Raw genomic sequence first — 17,512 nt, 5'->3', positions numbered from 1 at the left:
TTTTCCTCTGCAGAAAGGACTCCATTTCTTTCTTGTTGTGTGAGGGGGGAATTGTACGGTTCATTTGACGCGCCAGTATTGGGAGCTTGTTTTTCAGCAGGCTGTTTGTTCTTTACAATTCCTTTGTATCATTCACTGAACTGGAGACATCAAAAAAAATGTTCGCCAAGTATATCTGCCTGTTCTTGTAGTGTTGTGTGCCTGGACTGGTCAGTATCCGTATTGTGTAAGATGAGCAATCTCACCGAAACTTTTCAACCTGTTCCCATGCTCCCTTATATGTGAGTTTGAAGATATGTATTTCTTCCACGATGATTTTTCTGCCTGCCTTCAGATAAACCATGCTTTCACTCTGGCCTGTTTAAAGCAGAACAGGTTGGTATAGGTGGGATGTCTTCGTAAGATTGCACAGGCTTTATTTTGAAGCTTTTTTGCTACTGTACACTCAGGAGTCCACCAGGGGTGGATTCTTTTTGCACACAAGGTTTGATGTTTGAGATATTGCCTTTCCTGCCACTGAAATTAAAACTGCAGTGAACTTTTCAATAAATTAGTTTATACTTAGTTCACTTGAAAATACTTCCTCGAGTTTTGCATGTTTCATCAAAAGCGGCCAGTCAGCAAGATGTATTTTCCAGCGACGCGGTTTAAAATTTGTAATGGGTAGTGATGACGCGAGTTTGATGATAGCAGGTAGATGATAGCTGCCACATGAGGTGTTCAGGACTTCCCATTTAAAATCAGTAAAAACACATGCTGAGCAAAAGGCCTAATTTAGGCAACTAAAATTTCCTGAAGTAGGCAAGAAATAGGTTGGCTTACGTGAATATAAAAGAAAAATGGTTTTAGATAAAATGAAATATTTAATAAGCTACCCTCTTTTGTCAGTTTTACCGCAGCCCCAATGAGTAGAAGGAGCATTAAAGTCTCCCACTAAAAGAAAAGGTTTAGGCAGCTGTTCTATTACGTCTTCTAGTTTTCTAATCGTAACGTGGGTGTCAGGTGGAATATAAATTGAACAGATGGTAACGGTTTTATACGATATAACAATGATGGCTACAGCCTCGACACAGGTATTTGATTCACCGTGTCGGGTACCACCCTCCACGACTATAGCAACTCCTCATGACAAACGGCTGGAGTGTTCGCGGTCCGTTCGGACAACGGTGAAACCTTTAAGCTATTGACTGTTTTTAGGGCCTAAGTTTGTTTCCTGTAGATAAAATGCAACTGGCGAGAACTCGTTTATCATATCTTTAAAGTCACTTATATTGTGAATCAGTCCTCTACAATTTCAATGTATGATAATATCCATAGTAGCGGAATTGGGAATGTTAATTTATTTGTATGTACTCGTCAATTCTATGTGACATGTGTTAAAAATATTGTACTATTGGAAGAACGGTAGCCGTTCAGGTTACCGGTGCCTTTCTTGGCGCAGTTACTACGAGTTTGTCTTTCTTAGTGCGCTCCAGAGAGCGCTGATCTTTTGGCGTCGATGACGCTGGAGTTTTTGCGTCGACCTCCATAGCCTTCTCCGAGGCGCTGTATGATCGCCATCCAGGCGCTGAGACGCGCGTCTCAGGCCTTGGAGTTCGGTTTAGCCTAGGGCCCTGCGAAACTGGGGTCTGCAGGTCCATATTTGATGATTATGGAGCAGCACTGGCTGCTGCCACCAAGGGGACGGATGGAGTTACTACTGGGCCACTGACTGTGATCCCTGTAGACCTCTGAGAACACTTTGGCGCTACCCCCTGCCGCGCCGCACTGGCATAGGTTGATTCTGGTAAGTGTGATACCCTCTTCCTTGCTTCATAACAGGAGACCTTCTCTTTCACCGTGAGTGCATTATCTCTTTTTCTTTCTTGCAGCAAGGGTAAGATCGCGAACAGTCTGGATGATCTCCTTTGTAGTTTGTACAGTGTGGAGAAGCATTGCAGTGGTCAGTTGTCCGACTGATGATCATTGGTGCAACAGTTTGCACATGTTGATTTACCTCTGCATAATTTCGATGCATGTCCGAACTTCTGGCGCTTGAAACACTGCCTCGGGTTCGATATATACTGTCTCACGTTGATCTTCACATACCCTGCACCATGTATACTAGGCACAATACTGGTACCAAAGGTAGGTACATGACGTGTTTGGTTGGGATTTGCTCGTAATTTATTCGGATAGTTATTCTTTCAACCTTGATTACACTTTGTTCTTGGAAACCTTGCAGGAGTCCTTCATCGCTCAGGTTTAAGAAATCTTCTGATATGATGCCCCTGCTTGTGTTTAGACAACGGTGCGCTGAGACTGTGACTTTGGTATCACCGATGCTTGTGAGAGCCAGCTTTTCTACTTGGTCTTTGGTTTCGAGTTCGAGGAAGAGGTCACCACTTGACATCTTTGAGGCGTTGTATTGCTTTCCAATTCATTCTACGAGGCATTTCGTAATTAGGAATGGAGATATTTTTCTTACAGGTGTGGATCCTTCACTGTGTATCGCATGATACCGTGGGAATGTTTCTAAGTTGCTTCTTAAAATGAAATCAAAAATCGCTTCGGTGCACCCCCTTCTGTAAGGGCGATCTGGAAGGGGCGAATGCATCTGCCATGACATTCTTAGAATATTCAGCTGCGATGGTAGCCACCCACCACCGAGCCCAACAAGGGGACACTACGAGGTTATGAAAATACATGTAGACGTCGGCTATACAACTCCGCTATAACCTAACATATTCACCCAAGGCTGGGTAGATACACACGGTTAACCCTTGCTTCCTGGAAAACGAGAAGAAAGTTAGTAGAAGGCAGGAAAAATTGAAAGTGAGAGAGGAAAACTAAGATCTGAGAAGGGGACAGGAAGAGGCAACTACGGAGTTCCTCCGGGTGGGTCAGTCCGGGGGTGCCATCTACATGAAGCGGAGGCCAAAGCGGTGTGTTGTCGCCACCGAGGGGGCGTAAAGGCCCAAACACACGGCATTGGCTCAACCCCCAGGATCCCCTTTTCCTCGGACAAGGCTAAGCCGCACACGACTGCACGCGGGAGGATCCAACCCTCGTGTGCTCGGGTACGTGGTGTCGCAGCACACCAAACGCCTGCCAGTTAAACAACAGTGTACTTCGCGAGTGCTATGTCATGCCGACTGTTAATGATAGCCTTCGTCTTCTAAGTAGGGCCTCTGTGTTCTCGAAGTTGAACGCTAACTCTGGTTTTCATCACACTATGTTGTCTCCCGAAAATAAATAAAATAAAGCCAGTTAAGTGCATTCATAACGCCATTTGGGCGTTACTGTTTTTAGAGTGCCGTTTGGAATAGCGTTAACCCCAGAGTTATTTCAGAAGAAAATGTCGCAGGTACTTGAAGAAATCTCAGGCGTGGTAAACATGATAGATGATGTACTCATTTTTGGCTGCGACAAAGCTCAACATGACCAGCGCCTGCGTCTAACTTTAGATCGTCTCACAGGTGCTGGCGTTACGCTTTACACAGGAAAGTGTTGTTTTGGGGTAACCGAGATAAAGTTTCTTGGCTGTGTGCTTAGTCGAGATGGAATCAAGCCGAACCCTTAAAAAGTTCGTGCTGTCAGAGAACTGGCGACGCCAGATAACGTGTCTGACGTTCAGCGGCTGTTCGGTATGACTAATCACCTGGCAAGATTCATAATAGATGTGGCTTCGAAAACGGCGTTATTACGTGTGAAAGGCATCTTGCAGTTATTACCACCCATCAAGCGTGAGAATGAGGGGTCGGCAACACATATAAATTTCAAGGGTTTCGAAAGAGCTCTGCGTTTTTTTTCCAGTTCTGTTGGAAGTCTTATGAGTGCTTGAGTGGGGGAAGCGGTCTCCCTATAAGAGAACTTTTGTAGGAAGAAAGAGTGGTGCGTACGAGATGTGCTCTTTTCCAAATGTCAGCGTTGACCTCAGCGAGCCACATTGGCAACGGTATAAACAAACTCACGATGTCTTGCACGATGGGCATCATGAGCAGGCTGAGCGTCCGGTTGTTGGTGGTCTCGGCCAGCATGGAGGAGATGGTGGCCAAAATGGCCTGTACTTCGATATGCGACCGCGCTGTCCAGAAGGTCGGCTTGAACAGCTTGAATAGCTGTGGCAGTAAGTCGTACTCCTGCGTGCACGCGTGGCATCGATTCATTTAGCGAACGGCTCAACCAGCAACGCCACTCATACGAACGTAAGAGGCCCTGTTGCGCAGTCTCGTCAAGCTCAGTCCGCGGACTATAGTAATTGCTGCGAGTGAAGCTAGTTGGCACCTTGTGTGTTTTCACGTCGCTAACCTGCCCCTACATTACCTTGTTACGCCTTTAACCAGCGGCCACAAAGTCCGCGGAGTAGTATAGTATATGCCACTATTCATAGTATATTCATAGTATATGCCACTATGTATATTCATAGCATATGCCACTATGAATAGATGCCATTCTCAAGGGGCGCACGATATAAGTACTTTAGAAAGTTTAAATCTAGTGCTTTTACGCGTAATAACGCAGGAACCTTCGTCACATCAGAAGTTTACAGGGTGCAGCATCCACGAAAGGCCCAAATTCCGCGGAGCCTGTCTGGAATTCAAAGTTGTAGCCTGGTGCCGATGTGCAACCAACGCTACGTTTCATTAATCTACACGTTGCGTGCCCGAACTAAGCACAAATTGAGCTTTTTAACACAACCCGCGCCTTGTGAGATTTTGACGATGATATAGGCGTTTTAGGCATTCTTCAACGATATAGACTATCTTAGGTTTCGATGTCGGCCAAGTCGCTGACGACATCGGCGATATAGGCGTTAAGTATATGAGGCCGAAACGTGGAAATGCGGTCTCGAAAAAAAAAAGCAAATTATGCCTTATACGTTGAGCGTCGCAAGAGCCGACGCAAATCTAAATTTGTTACGAATGCTTAGTTATGGATTACTAAAGCAAAAATTGTTGCAAGGACCTTGACAGAACATACCAATTCGCCTAAATAATGTAGAGGTACGCATGCGAGTCGTAGCCCGTTCCCGCTCTGAGAGCTTCATTTCCACCAATTCCACATTTCCGATTGAGCGCGCCCATGGTGATGGAGGCTCCAACTGCGGTCTTGGGTGTTCATGGTCATTGTGGAGGGACAGTATTTGACTGTCAAAGCTAACGCCAATATTCTTAGTAAGCGGTCATGCGGTGCAAAATCAAGCCAAGTTTTTGAACAAAGCTCGCGCGCTAAATCATCTAGCTTGTTGCGACAGTGCACACTCACTACGCTGGACAGCATGAGGCGAACGAGGGCACCGTGTGTACAGTATGTGGCGAACGTCGGAGACTATACACGAGTAAGGTACCGAATCCATTCTAAACAAGAGCGCAAATATGGACTACCGATTTCCAACTGCCATTTTTATTACGAAGGTCACAAATGTGTATACACTCGTACACTTAATTTCCAAACGAGCTGCCGCGTTGCCACATTGCAAAAAACAGAATCGAAAAGAAAGGATAAAAATATTAACGGAGCAAAAAGACAATCCTATTTTTTTTAAATACCACGGATTACCACACGAATTGCAGCGTCGCAGTGCCAGAGAGCCCTCCGTACCTTTCAGCACCTTTAGGTTCTTGTATTCGGACATTTATGCAGTTTCTGGATTTAAGGCTGTCGCTTCCAAGAGACCATGTCTGCTGAAGGTATGAAACACGTGAGAAAAAGTCACTCCTGACGTTCGAGTCAGCCCACAGCGAGCTTATTAAGAGGGTCATGGCACACACGTGACTCCGGAATGCTCTTGACAAATCATGCCACCATGCCATTCAACACAGCTTCTTCGAGCAAACAGCTCGTTTGGAAGAAGCAGGCTACCTTGGTCACCTTCTCATATCTTCGTCTGAGGCGTTGCACAGGAAGGCAAGAGACGCGTCAACAACATTTCCAATGCACAGCCAGCGGTGCTAAGAAAGGTGGCCGTCATTCCGTATATCTACATCGCGTGTCGGACAGAGTGAAGACGATAGGATGCAGGAATTTCCCTTGTTTTTCTGCGCCAAAGAAACTTTAGCAGTTATGTTGCAGGACTTGTCCTGCGAAAACGGAACCACGCAAGTGAAAAGGCAAAGACAAACAAAAAATTAAAGCTATAATATGGGGTTTTACGTGCCAAAACTACTTTATGATTATGAGGCACGCCGTAGTGGGGGGCTCCGGAAATTTGGACCACCTGGGATTGTTTAACGTGCACCTAAATCTAAGTACACGGATGTTTTCGCATTTCGCCCCCATCAACGACAGAAACAGTTTTGTTGAATGTACCAATGGAGTTGTGTATAGTTGTCCCCTTTCCGGTGGACCGAGGCACGTAAAGCAGACTGACAGATGCCTAAATATCAGACTACAAGAACACAACTTAAAGTTCTTAAGCGCACTGGCGCTGCAATCCGTGCGCCCCGCTGTTTCATCAGAGTGCGGTCGTTGCAAAGCATGCGAGTGATCGCGCTAGAGTGATACTTGAGGCGGCAGTTACAGCCAAGGGTGATTAGTGCGGCAGTAAGTCTTCGGTTGGCTTGTCACACAAAGAACTAGCACATCTTGAATGCGCAGTGAATGGTGCCCTTTGCTAATCTTCGTTGATATTTCAAGAAGATTGAGAATTGTAGTTTTTTTTTCTGCTCTGTTAATCTTTCTATTTCTTTTCGATTCTGTTATTGCAATGTGGTAACGCGGCAGCTCGTTTGGAAATCACGTGTACAAGTGTATACTAGTGCCCTGCTTGATGAAAATCTCAGTTGGAGGCCACATCTTGTGCATGTCCCTTCCTTCCGTTCATTAACGTGCTGTCGTTTACGACAAGGTAGCTGCTAGTCAGGCGACCTCAATGAGCGATTTCTGGGAATACCTATATGCTATACCGAATACTCATACTCGCACGCTAAGCGTTGGGAGCTGCAAATTGACGCCTTTATGGTTGCTTTGAGAGCACACGCATTTATAAAGAGCTTCTCTCACACCAAGTGCAGTTAGTTGGAAAGGGGCTCAGCGTGATTCGAGAAGTCTCCGGTCGGTGTCACTGAGTTCGCTTGTATACGATTCATGAGCACAGCGCATTTCACGAGAAAGTGCAGACGTGGCGCACCTCGACAACCCTGGTCGCCACCTGGACGCCCCCGAGGACGACGATAACGCCCCATGGCATCTTGCACCAGGCCTGACGCACCGTCACAGCGGTTTTTGCGAACAGCGAGCCGAACGCGCTCACCAGCAGCGCGGTCCATGTCAACAGGGTCAGCAACGTCAGCCTGAGTATCACAAATTTATCGGTATTAAATGAGCCTCCATAGACAGGTCATGTAATGACACCAGCTCCCAGTGCATATTTCTAAAACAACTACTTGTTTCTGAAGAGACAAAAAAGTTTATTTATTCATCGCAAGCTTCTTCCTAAGCTTCAGCGAGCAGCGGCGCAAAACGACTGGCAGCGGCGTGTTTATGATTTCGATTCCGCTCTATATTTTACCTGATACACGCAATCGATCCCGCGGGCGGCAGCCTTTTCGATGTTTAGAGCTTTAAAAATGTAACCTAAAAAGTGTAATCAACTAATACCGAGAGAAAATGAACGGTCGTACCACGCTACGCGCCCTGCATTTATCCTAGAGAGTTCACATTCCACAGACTGACGAACAACTACCCCAGCTATTGTCCAAAAGTGTGTGCATCTTAAAACGCCACCCACGTTAAGCACTCGTGCCTCAAGAAAAAAATAAAACTTAGGTAGCTCATATTCTACCCTATATGTGTATCGCTGTAAGTTTCATTTCACAGCGCAGAAACAAATTTTTGTCAGGTTCGGTTAAGGCTCGATTGCGTTGTAGCTTTACCGTTCGGCTTCAAAAGAGTTCGATAAAAACAAAACAGAAACATTTGCGTTTCCAGGAAAACGCATGGTGCCGCGGGAGAAATATACAAATTCGCTTAGATATTGTCACGTAGTAGTGACCATAAAGAACGCAATAACAATACTCTGAATGACAAAACTAACTTTTATTGGGCGGCGAACCTGTGCCCACAATATGAGGCTACAGTTAAATCACAACGATAGCGGCGAACATAGTCGGCGATCGTCGAAATCTCATTTGCCGGTCAAGCGCGTCGGCTTTTATACATGAGCCATTGAACGTTCCAGAGTAATTGCTGGTGCCCGCGTGTCTTCCAGAAAGTTCTGCACCATTCGCGTCGCGCATATAAGGTTCGGTGACAACAGACCGCGGATAAAACCATCGATAACATTCCAGAGACTTCCGATGCATGCAGGAGCGTCCCGCGCTGAGCAATAACATTTCTCAGACGCGGTGAAAAGCCCCCCCCCCCCCGAAAGAGGTAAAGTCCGCGTGTCAACGCCCCCCTCTCAAGAATCATCGTCCCGATGCTTCAAACATAAGAGGAGAAGGAAACACATAAGGACACTTATCAAAGAAACAAAGTCCAAAGTAACACAGTCCAAAGAAGAAAGTCAAAAGGTCAGCTAAGCAAAGTCCGAAAGTTCGTTAGCGCTAGTAGAACGGATAAGTCGTACAACGTGAACTATTTCAGGCCATGAGGGGCGCCGCTGTGATAGAGAAATGCCGTCTGGCACGACTGGCAGTCGAATACGACAGTGCGTCGGATCAACTTGCAGGATCCGAAATGGCGGCGTAAAAGCTTCTCGCCAAGTCCTCTTCGGCGTATTGGGGTCCAAACTCAAAGACGGTCGCCTGGCTGGACCTGAACATCGCGCCCGAGGGCTCTGTGGTCGCTGCGCATGCGTTAGCTGAGAGAATGTAAGAAAGGAGACGAGCACATCATAATTGGATTTCTCCGTTCTTTCTGTGCATGCGCGAGGAGCATTCGTCGCGAGAGAGAAATGTCGGGACTTTCGGTCCTTAAGACGCCTAGGTACTACGGAGAAGAAAGTTGTTAGCTCCGTTCGTCCCTAGCAGAGCTGGCAACACAATAGACAGAATGCGTGGCCAGCAAGGCGAAGAAGCCGTGTCCAAAGTGAGTTTGTTGCTATTTTGTTGCGACGGTAGCATATTAAATTTTTATAGTCGCAGGGGGATACGTTTGGAAGTGAGGTGTCCTTTCGGATGACTTTAGTGGCAAAGCATTACATCATGCCGATGCATTGTTCATCAGTGTCGTTGATCAAGGTAAGCATACCGCGCACTTAGGAGATTCGCGGGAACGGAAACAGTTTATGAATTCGACTGCCGTGCCGATGCGAGTTTGTTGTTTTTTTTGTTTTGTTTTTTTGCGGTGGTTTCATATTAATTTTTATAGTCGAAGGGGGATACGTTTGGACGTGAGGCGTTTTCTCGGATGACTTTAATGGCGAAGCATTACGTCGTGCTGATGCATTGTTCTTTAGTTTCGTTCAGCATACGACACACTTCAGGGGAATCGCTGGAACGGAAACAGTTTGTGAATTCAACTGCCGTGCCGATGAATTAGGCCTTAATGTAACTGAGCATACAACACACTTGGAGATTCGTGGGAACGGAACATATTGTACTCTGTATGTGAGAGTACTAAAAGTTTCGTCACCATGCAATCTGAGCCGTAGATCGTTGTTAGAGCTGTACAGCCACACTGGCAAAACACTATGCCCTGCGGATGAATACGGAACAAATTTATCCTAAAGAAGAATGGTTGTCATGCAAATTCATAGCAGTAGACCCTTAGGAAAGCTGTACAGTAACACTGATATTGGCTACGTGCTTTTTGCAATCAGTCAGCTCTTCCAGATTCAGAAAAGACTTAAGACCGGAGGAAAACTTCTAAAACTACAAGACGGCAACCTGATTTGATACCTCATAGTTTGGATGTTTCCAGTAGAAGCACCTGCACCAATGGAAACTAAGTTGCAGTAAAAGTTGGACTTCAGAAAGTAAATGCGTCAACATTACACCAAAGATAAACGCAATTCCACTACATGGATGACTTGCCTTGTATGAAGACATTGTTTTCACCTTTTGCTCTCCTGTTCGCCGCATAAACATTGCGGATTAAGGCGAAGTCTCACTGCTTAGTGCAATGCGTTTGTCACTGGCTGACCACAAATGAAACGCTATCAATGTCGTATTATGAGCAATAAAAAGTTCTTTTCAACTCCTACTTTGCGACTGATGAGCCGGCTGTGCTTACATAGGTGCGGATCCACCTCCAGAGGGTCATCACTGAATTGCATTTTTTTTTACAGGAGCGTGGACGCCTGCATAAATGTTTTTTGACTGACTGCTGTAGGAGTTGAGGAGGACGTCGGGATGAAAAACTTGGAGGTTTATTTACCTTATTTACATTGAGACGACCAAGAAATTAACAGTCATAAAGTCATTACGGGTGGGCAGCAACTCGGACGCTGCAGCCCGGGACAAGAAGCACGAAAGAGATGAATGAAGGAATGCTCTCGGAATGCTCCCGGTCTGTGTCTTTTAAGCCCTTCGGTGTCTCGAAGACACGTCACGTTCGGCCAATGGGAGAACCCGCTCACGTGACGCCATTTTCGGCCAATCGGCGAGCCCGCTCAGGTGTCGTCATTTTCGGCCAATGGTAGGCGACCGTGCGATGGTGTGACACCCGGTGGAGAGGGTCGCTGCTTGTTCCCCAATTCTCTGAGGGTTTACTTCTCCCTGCGGTCTTGCCTTGCTGACTTGGAATGCGCCGTCACAATAGGCGGATGGGGGCGACGCTGCCAGATTTTCACGGTGCATTCCAGCCGTCTTGCTTCGGAACCCGCTTTACCTGCAACAGTGCCAGGCTCTCGCTTCACTTTCGGGAAGAGTCAAGCAGTGAATAGCTCCACCTGCGGCACACGAAGTAGGGGACGCCAACTTGTTTGCACGTGCCGCGCCTCGGGAATGTGGTATCCGTGCTTCTGCGCTTCTTAATTAGCTGTGGTGCGATTCGATGTGGTCGGGTGAACTCGAAGGAGGCTCAGGAAACGGTCCCGTATCTAACACTGCACATAGGTTAGCAGGCTTCTTATCAATCTTTTAAATCACCCAGGCAGGCGTACGTTATCCTCTTCATTTAGTAAAGAGGGGTAAACATCGATAAAATGATGCAGCTCAAATATCTTGAACGTGTATCAGGCACGTACCCAGGATTTGTTTTCGGGGGGGGGGGGGGGGGCAGCCCAAGCTAACTTTTCTATGCAAATGAGGGGGGTACCTTTGCTAGTACAAATGGGAATAACGCCCACAATTTGCCATAAGAACGCGTAGACCCACAAAAGAGAAATGAAATAAGGTGTATTTTACAGGTACGCCTGTGCGATACACCTCACCTTTACTTGGCAAAGAAAGAACCACGTCAAATGGACTCGCGCAGGAAAGAAGCGCAGGAAGAACACTGCCAAGAACAAGAAGCGAAAGTGTAAAATAAAGATTACTTTAGTAGAATAGAACTTTAAAAACAGTAGTTGGCAACAAAGGCATACGGACCGCGCGGAGTTGTGTTACTCCGCCAGCCAATGACAGAAGCAAACAAAGTCGTCGTCATACGGCCTTTTCAAAATGGCGTCGTACTTGATACCTCCGGAGCGCCTGCTGTTCTTCAAAAGTCTTTTCATGGGCGGAAACAATGAAGTGTGCAACAGACATGGACAAAATGTGTCAAGCCTGAGCATTTCACTCTTTAAAAGTCTTCTGTGCAGTTCATTTCACTGCTGCACCCGTTTTACTCATGAAACTTCACTGCCAACTGAAGTGAAATTTGACAATATAGTGTATAGTTGCAGCGAAGCAAGCTCTTTATTTCAGTTCCATAAAGAATTAGGCATTCGCCACTCCATTATAATAGGTGGGGGACAAGGTATAAAATTACGCGCTAATAGTTTTATTTTTGTAGTTACCGCCTTATTTGGGTAACAGAAAAAGTTTGAAGTACGAATTATTTGTAGCCTCGCGGAGGATCAGTGGCTGGCGGTTATGAGGGCGTTGGTGGGGCTTTATTGCAGACTTAAGAGGAAGCTTTAGCTCGGATGCTCCTATCTATGTTTGAAACAGAACAGCGCAGCTTTGATGGGGACAAGCAGGGAGAAACGACACGGACGAGCGCTGACTTGCAAATATGGCTCACCAAATCGCCTAAACGTCCGTTTTAACGTGCTCCTATCTAAATACATGTAAAAGGACAATTTGTTTTTCTCAGCAACAGCTGCACCAAATTTGACGAGGTTTGCTGCATTTAAAAAGAACAACTTAAATTCTAGTGACTGTTGGTTTCAAATTTCTGCTTTATATCGTCTATTTTTTATTAAAAATGATCAAACATCGAACATTTTCAGAAAACGAGACTATCAAGTTTACAACTGTGTCTTTCGGCAACGAAAAATGATATCACAATTCTGTGAATTGCATCTAATAGGACATTTAAAGCGAACAAAAGTGATATGTTACATATGAATCTCAAAAAATTTAGTAATATGGAAATACACCTTTTGCAGAACCCTTGTAAACAACGTAACAAATTCACATAATATTTAAAATGACATATAGAAATTGTCTGCTTTGAATTGTTTAATGGACGCCGCTTACAGAACCGTGACATCTATTCTTGATGCAGAGCAGTGGATGTGTAAACTTCGTGCTTCTATTTTTTTCAAACTGTCAAATATTTGAAAATCCTTTTAACAAAATTCAGGCACTAAATCGATATTCCGCTTCAAACAATCACTAGAATTTAACCGTCTCTCTCAAATGCAACAGATTTCATTAAAATCGTTCCAGGAGTTATTTCAGAAAAACGTTTTTGCGTTTTACGTGTATTTGAATAGCGCGCCTCGGAGTTGGGTCCGCGCTAAAGCTTCCTCTTAAATTGTATCCGACTATAGTAGCGGTTTTTGAATTATCTCTGGAAGAAATATACAGAAATATATATTTGCAGAACAATCACAGTTCTTTTGGATCCCTCGTTTACTGCTCTAACAAGTGCCACAACCGGCTCTTGTTATTTGGGAAGTTACGTAACGATGCGTGGCCGCCAATCGCATACAACCGCGTATGGCGCAGGAAGCTGCGACTCTACACGTACTGCGCCCACCGCGGAAGGTTAGAAAAGCACCCGCATAAGCACAGCAGAGAAGTGGCAACGTTATGCGGCTCGAATGATAACTGTAGACGAGTCATTCAGAACACACGGAATTGTGTTCCACTTCCGGCGGCGTTTTCTCTACTTCCTTTTTAAATAAAAAGATGTTGATCCATTAATATTTTCATAAACAAAGGTTACATTTGTAACTTATCGCTTTTCCTTCCTGTTTGGCTGTTGCCTTGGCTCTGTCCCTTAGTAGATCGCTTAATTTCTCAAATCCTTGCGATTCTTGTTTCCAGCTGGCAATTTTGCACGAAAAGAGCTGTACAATTAGGGAAAAACCAGACGAGTTAACAGGTGACAGTCATATTTCCTATGAGTTGCAAGGTTATTGCAGGGATTGATGATGGATGCTATCTCGCATTATTTTATTTTCCACCTTATCCAACCCATATCACGGGTGTATGGTTCCGAGGATCTGTCAGCGTCGCAGCGAGCCGTCACTCGAGGAAATTATGAAACAAAAAGAAAAGTTAAACGCAATTGGCATTTTCTCTGGCCGCAACTCGTTCCACGTGCATACAGACCAGCTGACCACGAACTGAATCCGTTTCCTGGTCCCTGGATCAGTCTAAACGAAGAAGGTTGAACTTACGAAGCAACAACGATGGGCGTGACCGTTGAATAGACGGCAACAACTGAATGCATCGCGAGTTAACCGCGCGGGCACCGAACTGATGAGGAAACTGGCCATAACATCCCAGGAGACGCTGATAACTACCGCCATCCAAAAGGAGTGAAAAAGGCAGCAAAATGTTGACCGCCGAATTGCTGTCAAGTCTCAACATTGATTTGGCGGCGCTTTAGGAATGCGTGTGAGAAATGGTGGCGTGGGCGGGGAGTGGGGGTATGCATATTTATACTTTTTGTGCGCAAACAAACAGGGACGAAGAATAGGGGCAACACAAGGACGAGCGCTTTAATTTAATTTAATGCTTAATTTAATGTGTCTTAATTTCGGGAAGGGGGGGGGGGGCACGGGCCCTCCTGTGCCCCCTTTTGGGTACGTGCCTGATGTGTATGCGTTTTCTATCCGCAGTAACGGACAAGATGGCTCGAGCGTTGCACAATGCCGTTTGCCTAAAGTCAGCTTCGCCGTAAGGCAACATTGTCACGCAATCAAGCATGCGCAGTGTATTGCGGAGAAGTATACCAACAATGGAAAGCAGCCACTGTCAGAGGATATAGTGTGGGCACCTGCCGTCACGTCTCCTGTCGCAGTACAAGCACGGAGACGCCGAACAAGTGTAATGGCAGGCCTTCAGAGCTATTTCGCACGCGGTTGTAGCGATCTGAGCCCTTGTTTCGCAAACATAGAGCTCCCCGTATATGAGCTAGACATCGTAACAGCAGAGATTAGCAACACGCGCTCCTTCATTAATTACCCTTGCGCACAAGCACCACAGAATCGCTACGAATCTGCACCACGTAGCCAATATCAGTGTTACTGTACAGCTTTCCAAGGGTCTACTGCTATGAAATTGCATGACGACCATTTTTCTGTAGCATACATTTCTTACGTATTCATCCGCAGGGCGTAGTATTTTGCCAGTGTGGCTGTACAGCTTTCACAACGATTTAGGGCTCAGATTGCATGGCAACGCAAGTTTTAGTACTTTCACATACAGAGTACAATATGTTCCATTCCCACGAATCTCCAAGTGTGTTGTATGCTCAGTTACATTAAGGCCTAATTCATCGGCACGGCAGTTGAATTCACAAACTGTTTCCGTTCCAGGGATTCCCCTGAAGTGTGTCGTATGCTGAACGAAACTAAAGAACAATGCATCAGCACGACGTAATGCTTCGCCATTAAAGTCATCCGAGAAAACGCCTCACGTCCAAACGTATCCCCCTTCGACTATAAGAATTAATATGAAACCGCCGCAAAAAAACCCCGAAAAGCAACAAACTCGCATCGGCACGGCAGTCGAATTCATAAACTGTTTCCGTTCCCGCGAATCTCCTAAGTGTGCGGTATGCTGACCTTGATCAACAGCACTGATGAACAATGCATCGGCATGATGTAATGCTTTGCCACTAAAGTCATCCGAAAGGACACCTCACTTCCAAACGTATCCCCCTGGGACTATAAAAATTTAATATGCTACCGTAGCAACAAAATAGCAACAAGCTTACCTTGGACCACGGCTTATTCGCCTTGCCGACCAAGCATTCTGTCGATTGTGTTGCCAGCTCTGCTAGGGACGAACGGAGCTAACAACTTTGTTCTCCGTAGTACCTAGGCGAAGAGAAATCTCAAGGACCGAAAGTCCCCACATTTCTCTCTCGCGATCACTGCTCCTCGCGCATGCGTAGAAAGAGCGGAGAAATCCAATTACGATGTGCTCGTAGAAAAACGAGGACAAGTTGACCTTACCGGATGTGACGTGACATTGTTGTTTGTTTTTGCTTTTATGAAATAACTGCTCTCGAACTCAGACGGCATGGCTCGCGTCTCGTTCGCGCGCGTACTGTATGCATGATGTGGCCCGCTTTTTGTTTTTGGCGAATGCTTAGAAGCTTCAAGTTGCGGACACTGCGGTGGGCCAGGGCTTGATGACATTTGTTGCCCGGCTGCTGGTGCTACCGCGACGTGCTTGGAGCAACGGTAAGTGTCGTGCGATTACCCGTTCTCTTGCTGACACGTAAAAACCGGTTGCGCATTCGAGCTGTGGTCGATGTGATCTCGAAATTCGAAGGAACACGAAACCGCTTGTCGCAGGTCCCGCAGTGATCGCAGGACAATTTATTCGTTCGTGCCTTCAACAATTACTACTGCAGTTCTTACGCGTTGCACCGATGTAAAAAAACACAAAAAAGCAGCGTCAGCTTCCACGCGCCAGCAATGCATGCGCTCAACTAGTGTGGATGTCGTCCTGTGATATTTATCGCGTTCTTAAGTCTATTTTTCTCCATCTCTATTGGATGAGTACCCTATGCCCATCTTATTTACCCATGCAGCGCATGGCTGCATTTAATTACCTTTCTCGCTGCTCGCACTGACCGCGGTAGGGGCGTCAGAGGCTTTCATTCGTTGCAATGAGATAACGAAAGCGTATTTGCTTCACTTAAACCTTCTTAGTAGCTCCTTTGCGAGCCGTGGAATTAAATCCTACAATGCCTACGTACGTTCTGAGCGAGCTGGTAAACGAACCCACTTTACTGCTGCTGCTACTATCGCTTTTACGGGAACCTTCAAAATTAAACATATATAGGAGTATGAATCGGCTCATCAAGCTTTATATGCACGTCCGTTGCTTTCGTTTATAGATCATGTGCGTAGCTTTGCAACCGTGACCGATATTGTAAAAACAGCAAGAAGGCAGATGACCAGTGTGTCTGCTTTAATTGTTGCCTGTGCTGTTTTTAGAATATCAACCAACACCATGCACTCGTGCTGTTTACAGTTAAAACGTGTTTTTTCTTGTTGCATGAGGAGCATTTGCTTCTAATTGTGGCAGTAACGTTGTGAATTGTCCTCCACCCAGATCGCTGACTGTGTGCAAATTTGTCTAATTTGTTTCACTTTGGTGCTGACTTTACAGCTTCTGCTTATTTCCTCTGCCTGCACCTTATATTTGTTGTGTTTATCGAGACCTGGCCTGTCTCTGCCTCGTTGAAGACAAATGGACACAAGTACTGTCGCTGTTGGTTTGTTTGGTTTGCTCAGTCTGAGCGTGGTATGTTTATCCATTTGCTAAAAGGGTATGCTGCTGCGTCTAATGCAGGTACTGCTCATCTAAAGGTAGATTTAATTAGTAGTGGTTTGAGTGATGTATGACACCAGAGAGTTGTTCTAGAAAGGTGGCAAAGCTGGTCGACACATTTAAGGTATGGAGATGCATAACCATTTAAGTGTTCTAAGTTCACATGAAGTATTACACACATCTGAAATTTCAGTTGCAAAAGACATAGTACAAGAAGAATCCAGAAGATTTGCTGCCAGATGTTTTGAGACAATAAATTGTAGAGAAAGCATTATAGTGTGCGCTGCCAATGATTTTCGTCAGCTCTAGCCCATCTTTCTATATAGTCACTGTTGCTTCATTGTCTGTTGCCATCACATGCTTGTTATAAACAAAAAATTGAGCTGCGTCATTCCCCTGATTTTCTCGCCCATAAGATACAAATGTTTTGATTTCGGCTGCCTTGGTGCCTCATGGTATGAAACGAGTGTTTATTAGCCAGTTGCCAGCTTCTAAGATCATGTGCTTTGTAATGTGGGTGTTTTAAAGGATACTTCACATCTGCCATCATGACTGTGAGTGCTGCTGCCTAGCACTCCCAGGGCTATGCTTAGTACACATGCGCCGCTATCCAAGAAAATTGACATTGGGACAACTGCCGTTGAAGCTCACTTGGTAGAGCATTGGAAGCACAAGGCAGAAAACGTGGGTTCAGC

General features: G+C 45.6%; 1 protein-coding gene across 1 annotated transcript in view; it reads right to left on the bottom strand.

Annotated features, from left to right (window-relative positions):
- LOC142573904 (Na(+)/citrate cotransporter-like) overlaps window positions 1-7,171 on the bottom strand; it is a 38,031-nt gene extending 30,860 nt beyond the window's left edge. Inside the window, exons 1-2 of the mRNA XM_075683113.1 lie at window positions 7,112-7,171; window positions 3,954-4,121 (exon numbers count right to left, since the gene is read on the bottom strand). Coding sequence (XP_075539228.1) covers window positions 3,954-4,121; window positions 7,112-7,171 — 228 coding nt within the window. The remainder of the gene's footprint in view (window positions 1-3,953; window positions 4,122-7,111) is intronic.
- Between the last annotated feature and the right edge of the window lie 10,341 nt (window positions 7,172-17,512).

The sequence above is a fragment of the Dermacentor variabilis genome, chromosome 3 (assembly GCF_050947875.1).
Source record: "Dermacentor variabilis isolate Ectoservices chromosome 3, ASM5094787v1, whole genome shotgun sequence".
NCBI lineage: Eukaryota > Metazoa > Arthropoda > Arachnida > Ixodida > Ixodidae > Dermacentor > Dermacentor variabilis.
The sequence above is the reverse complement of the archived record's forward strand: the minus strand, read 5'-3'. Positions and strand labels throughout refer to the sequence as shown.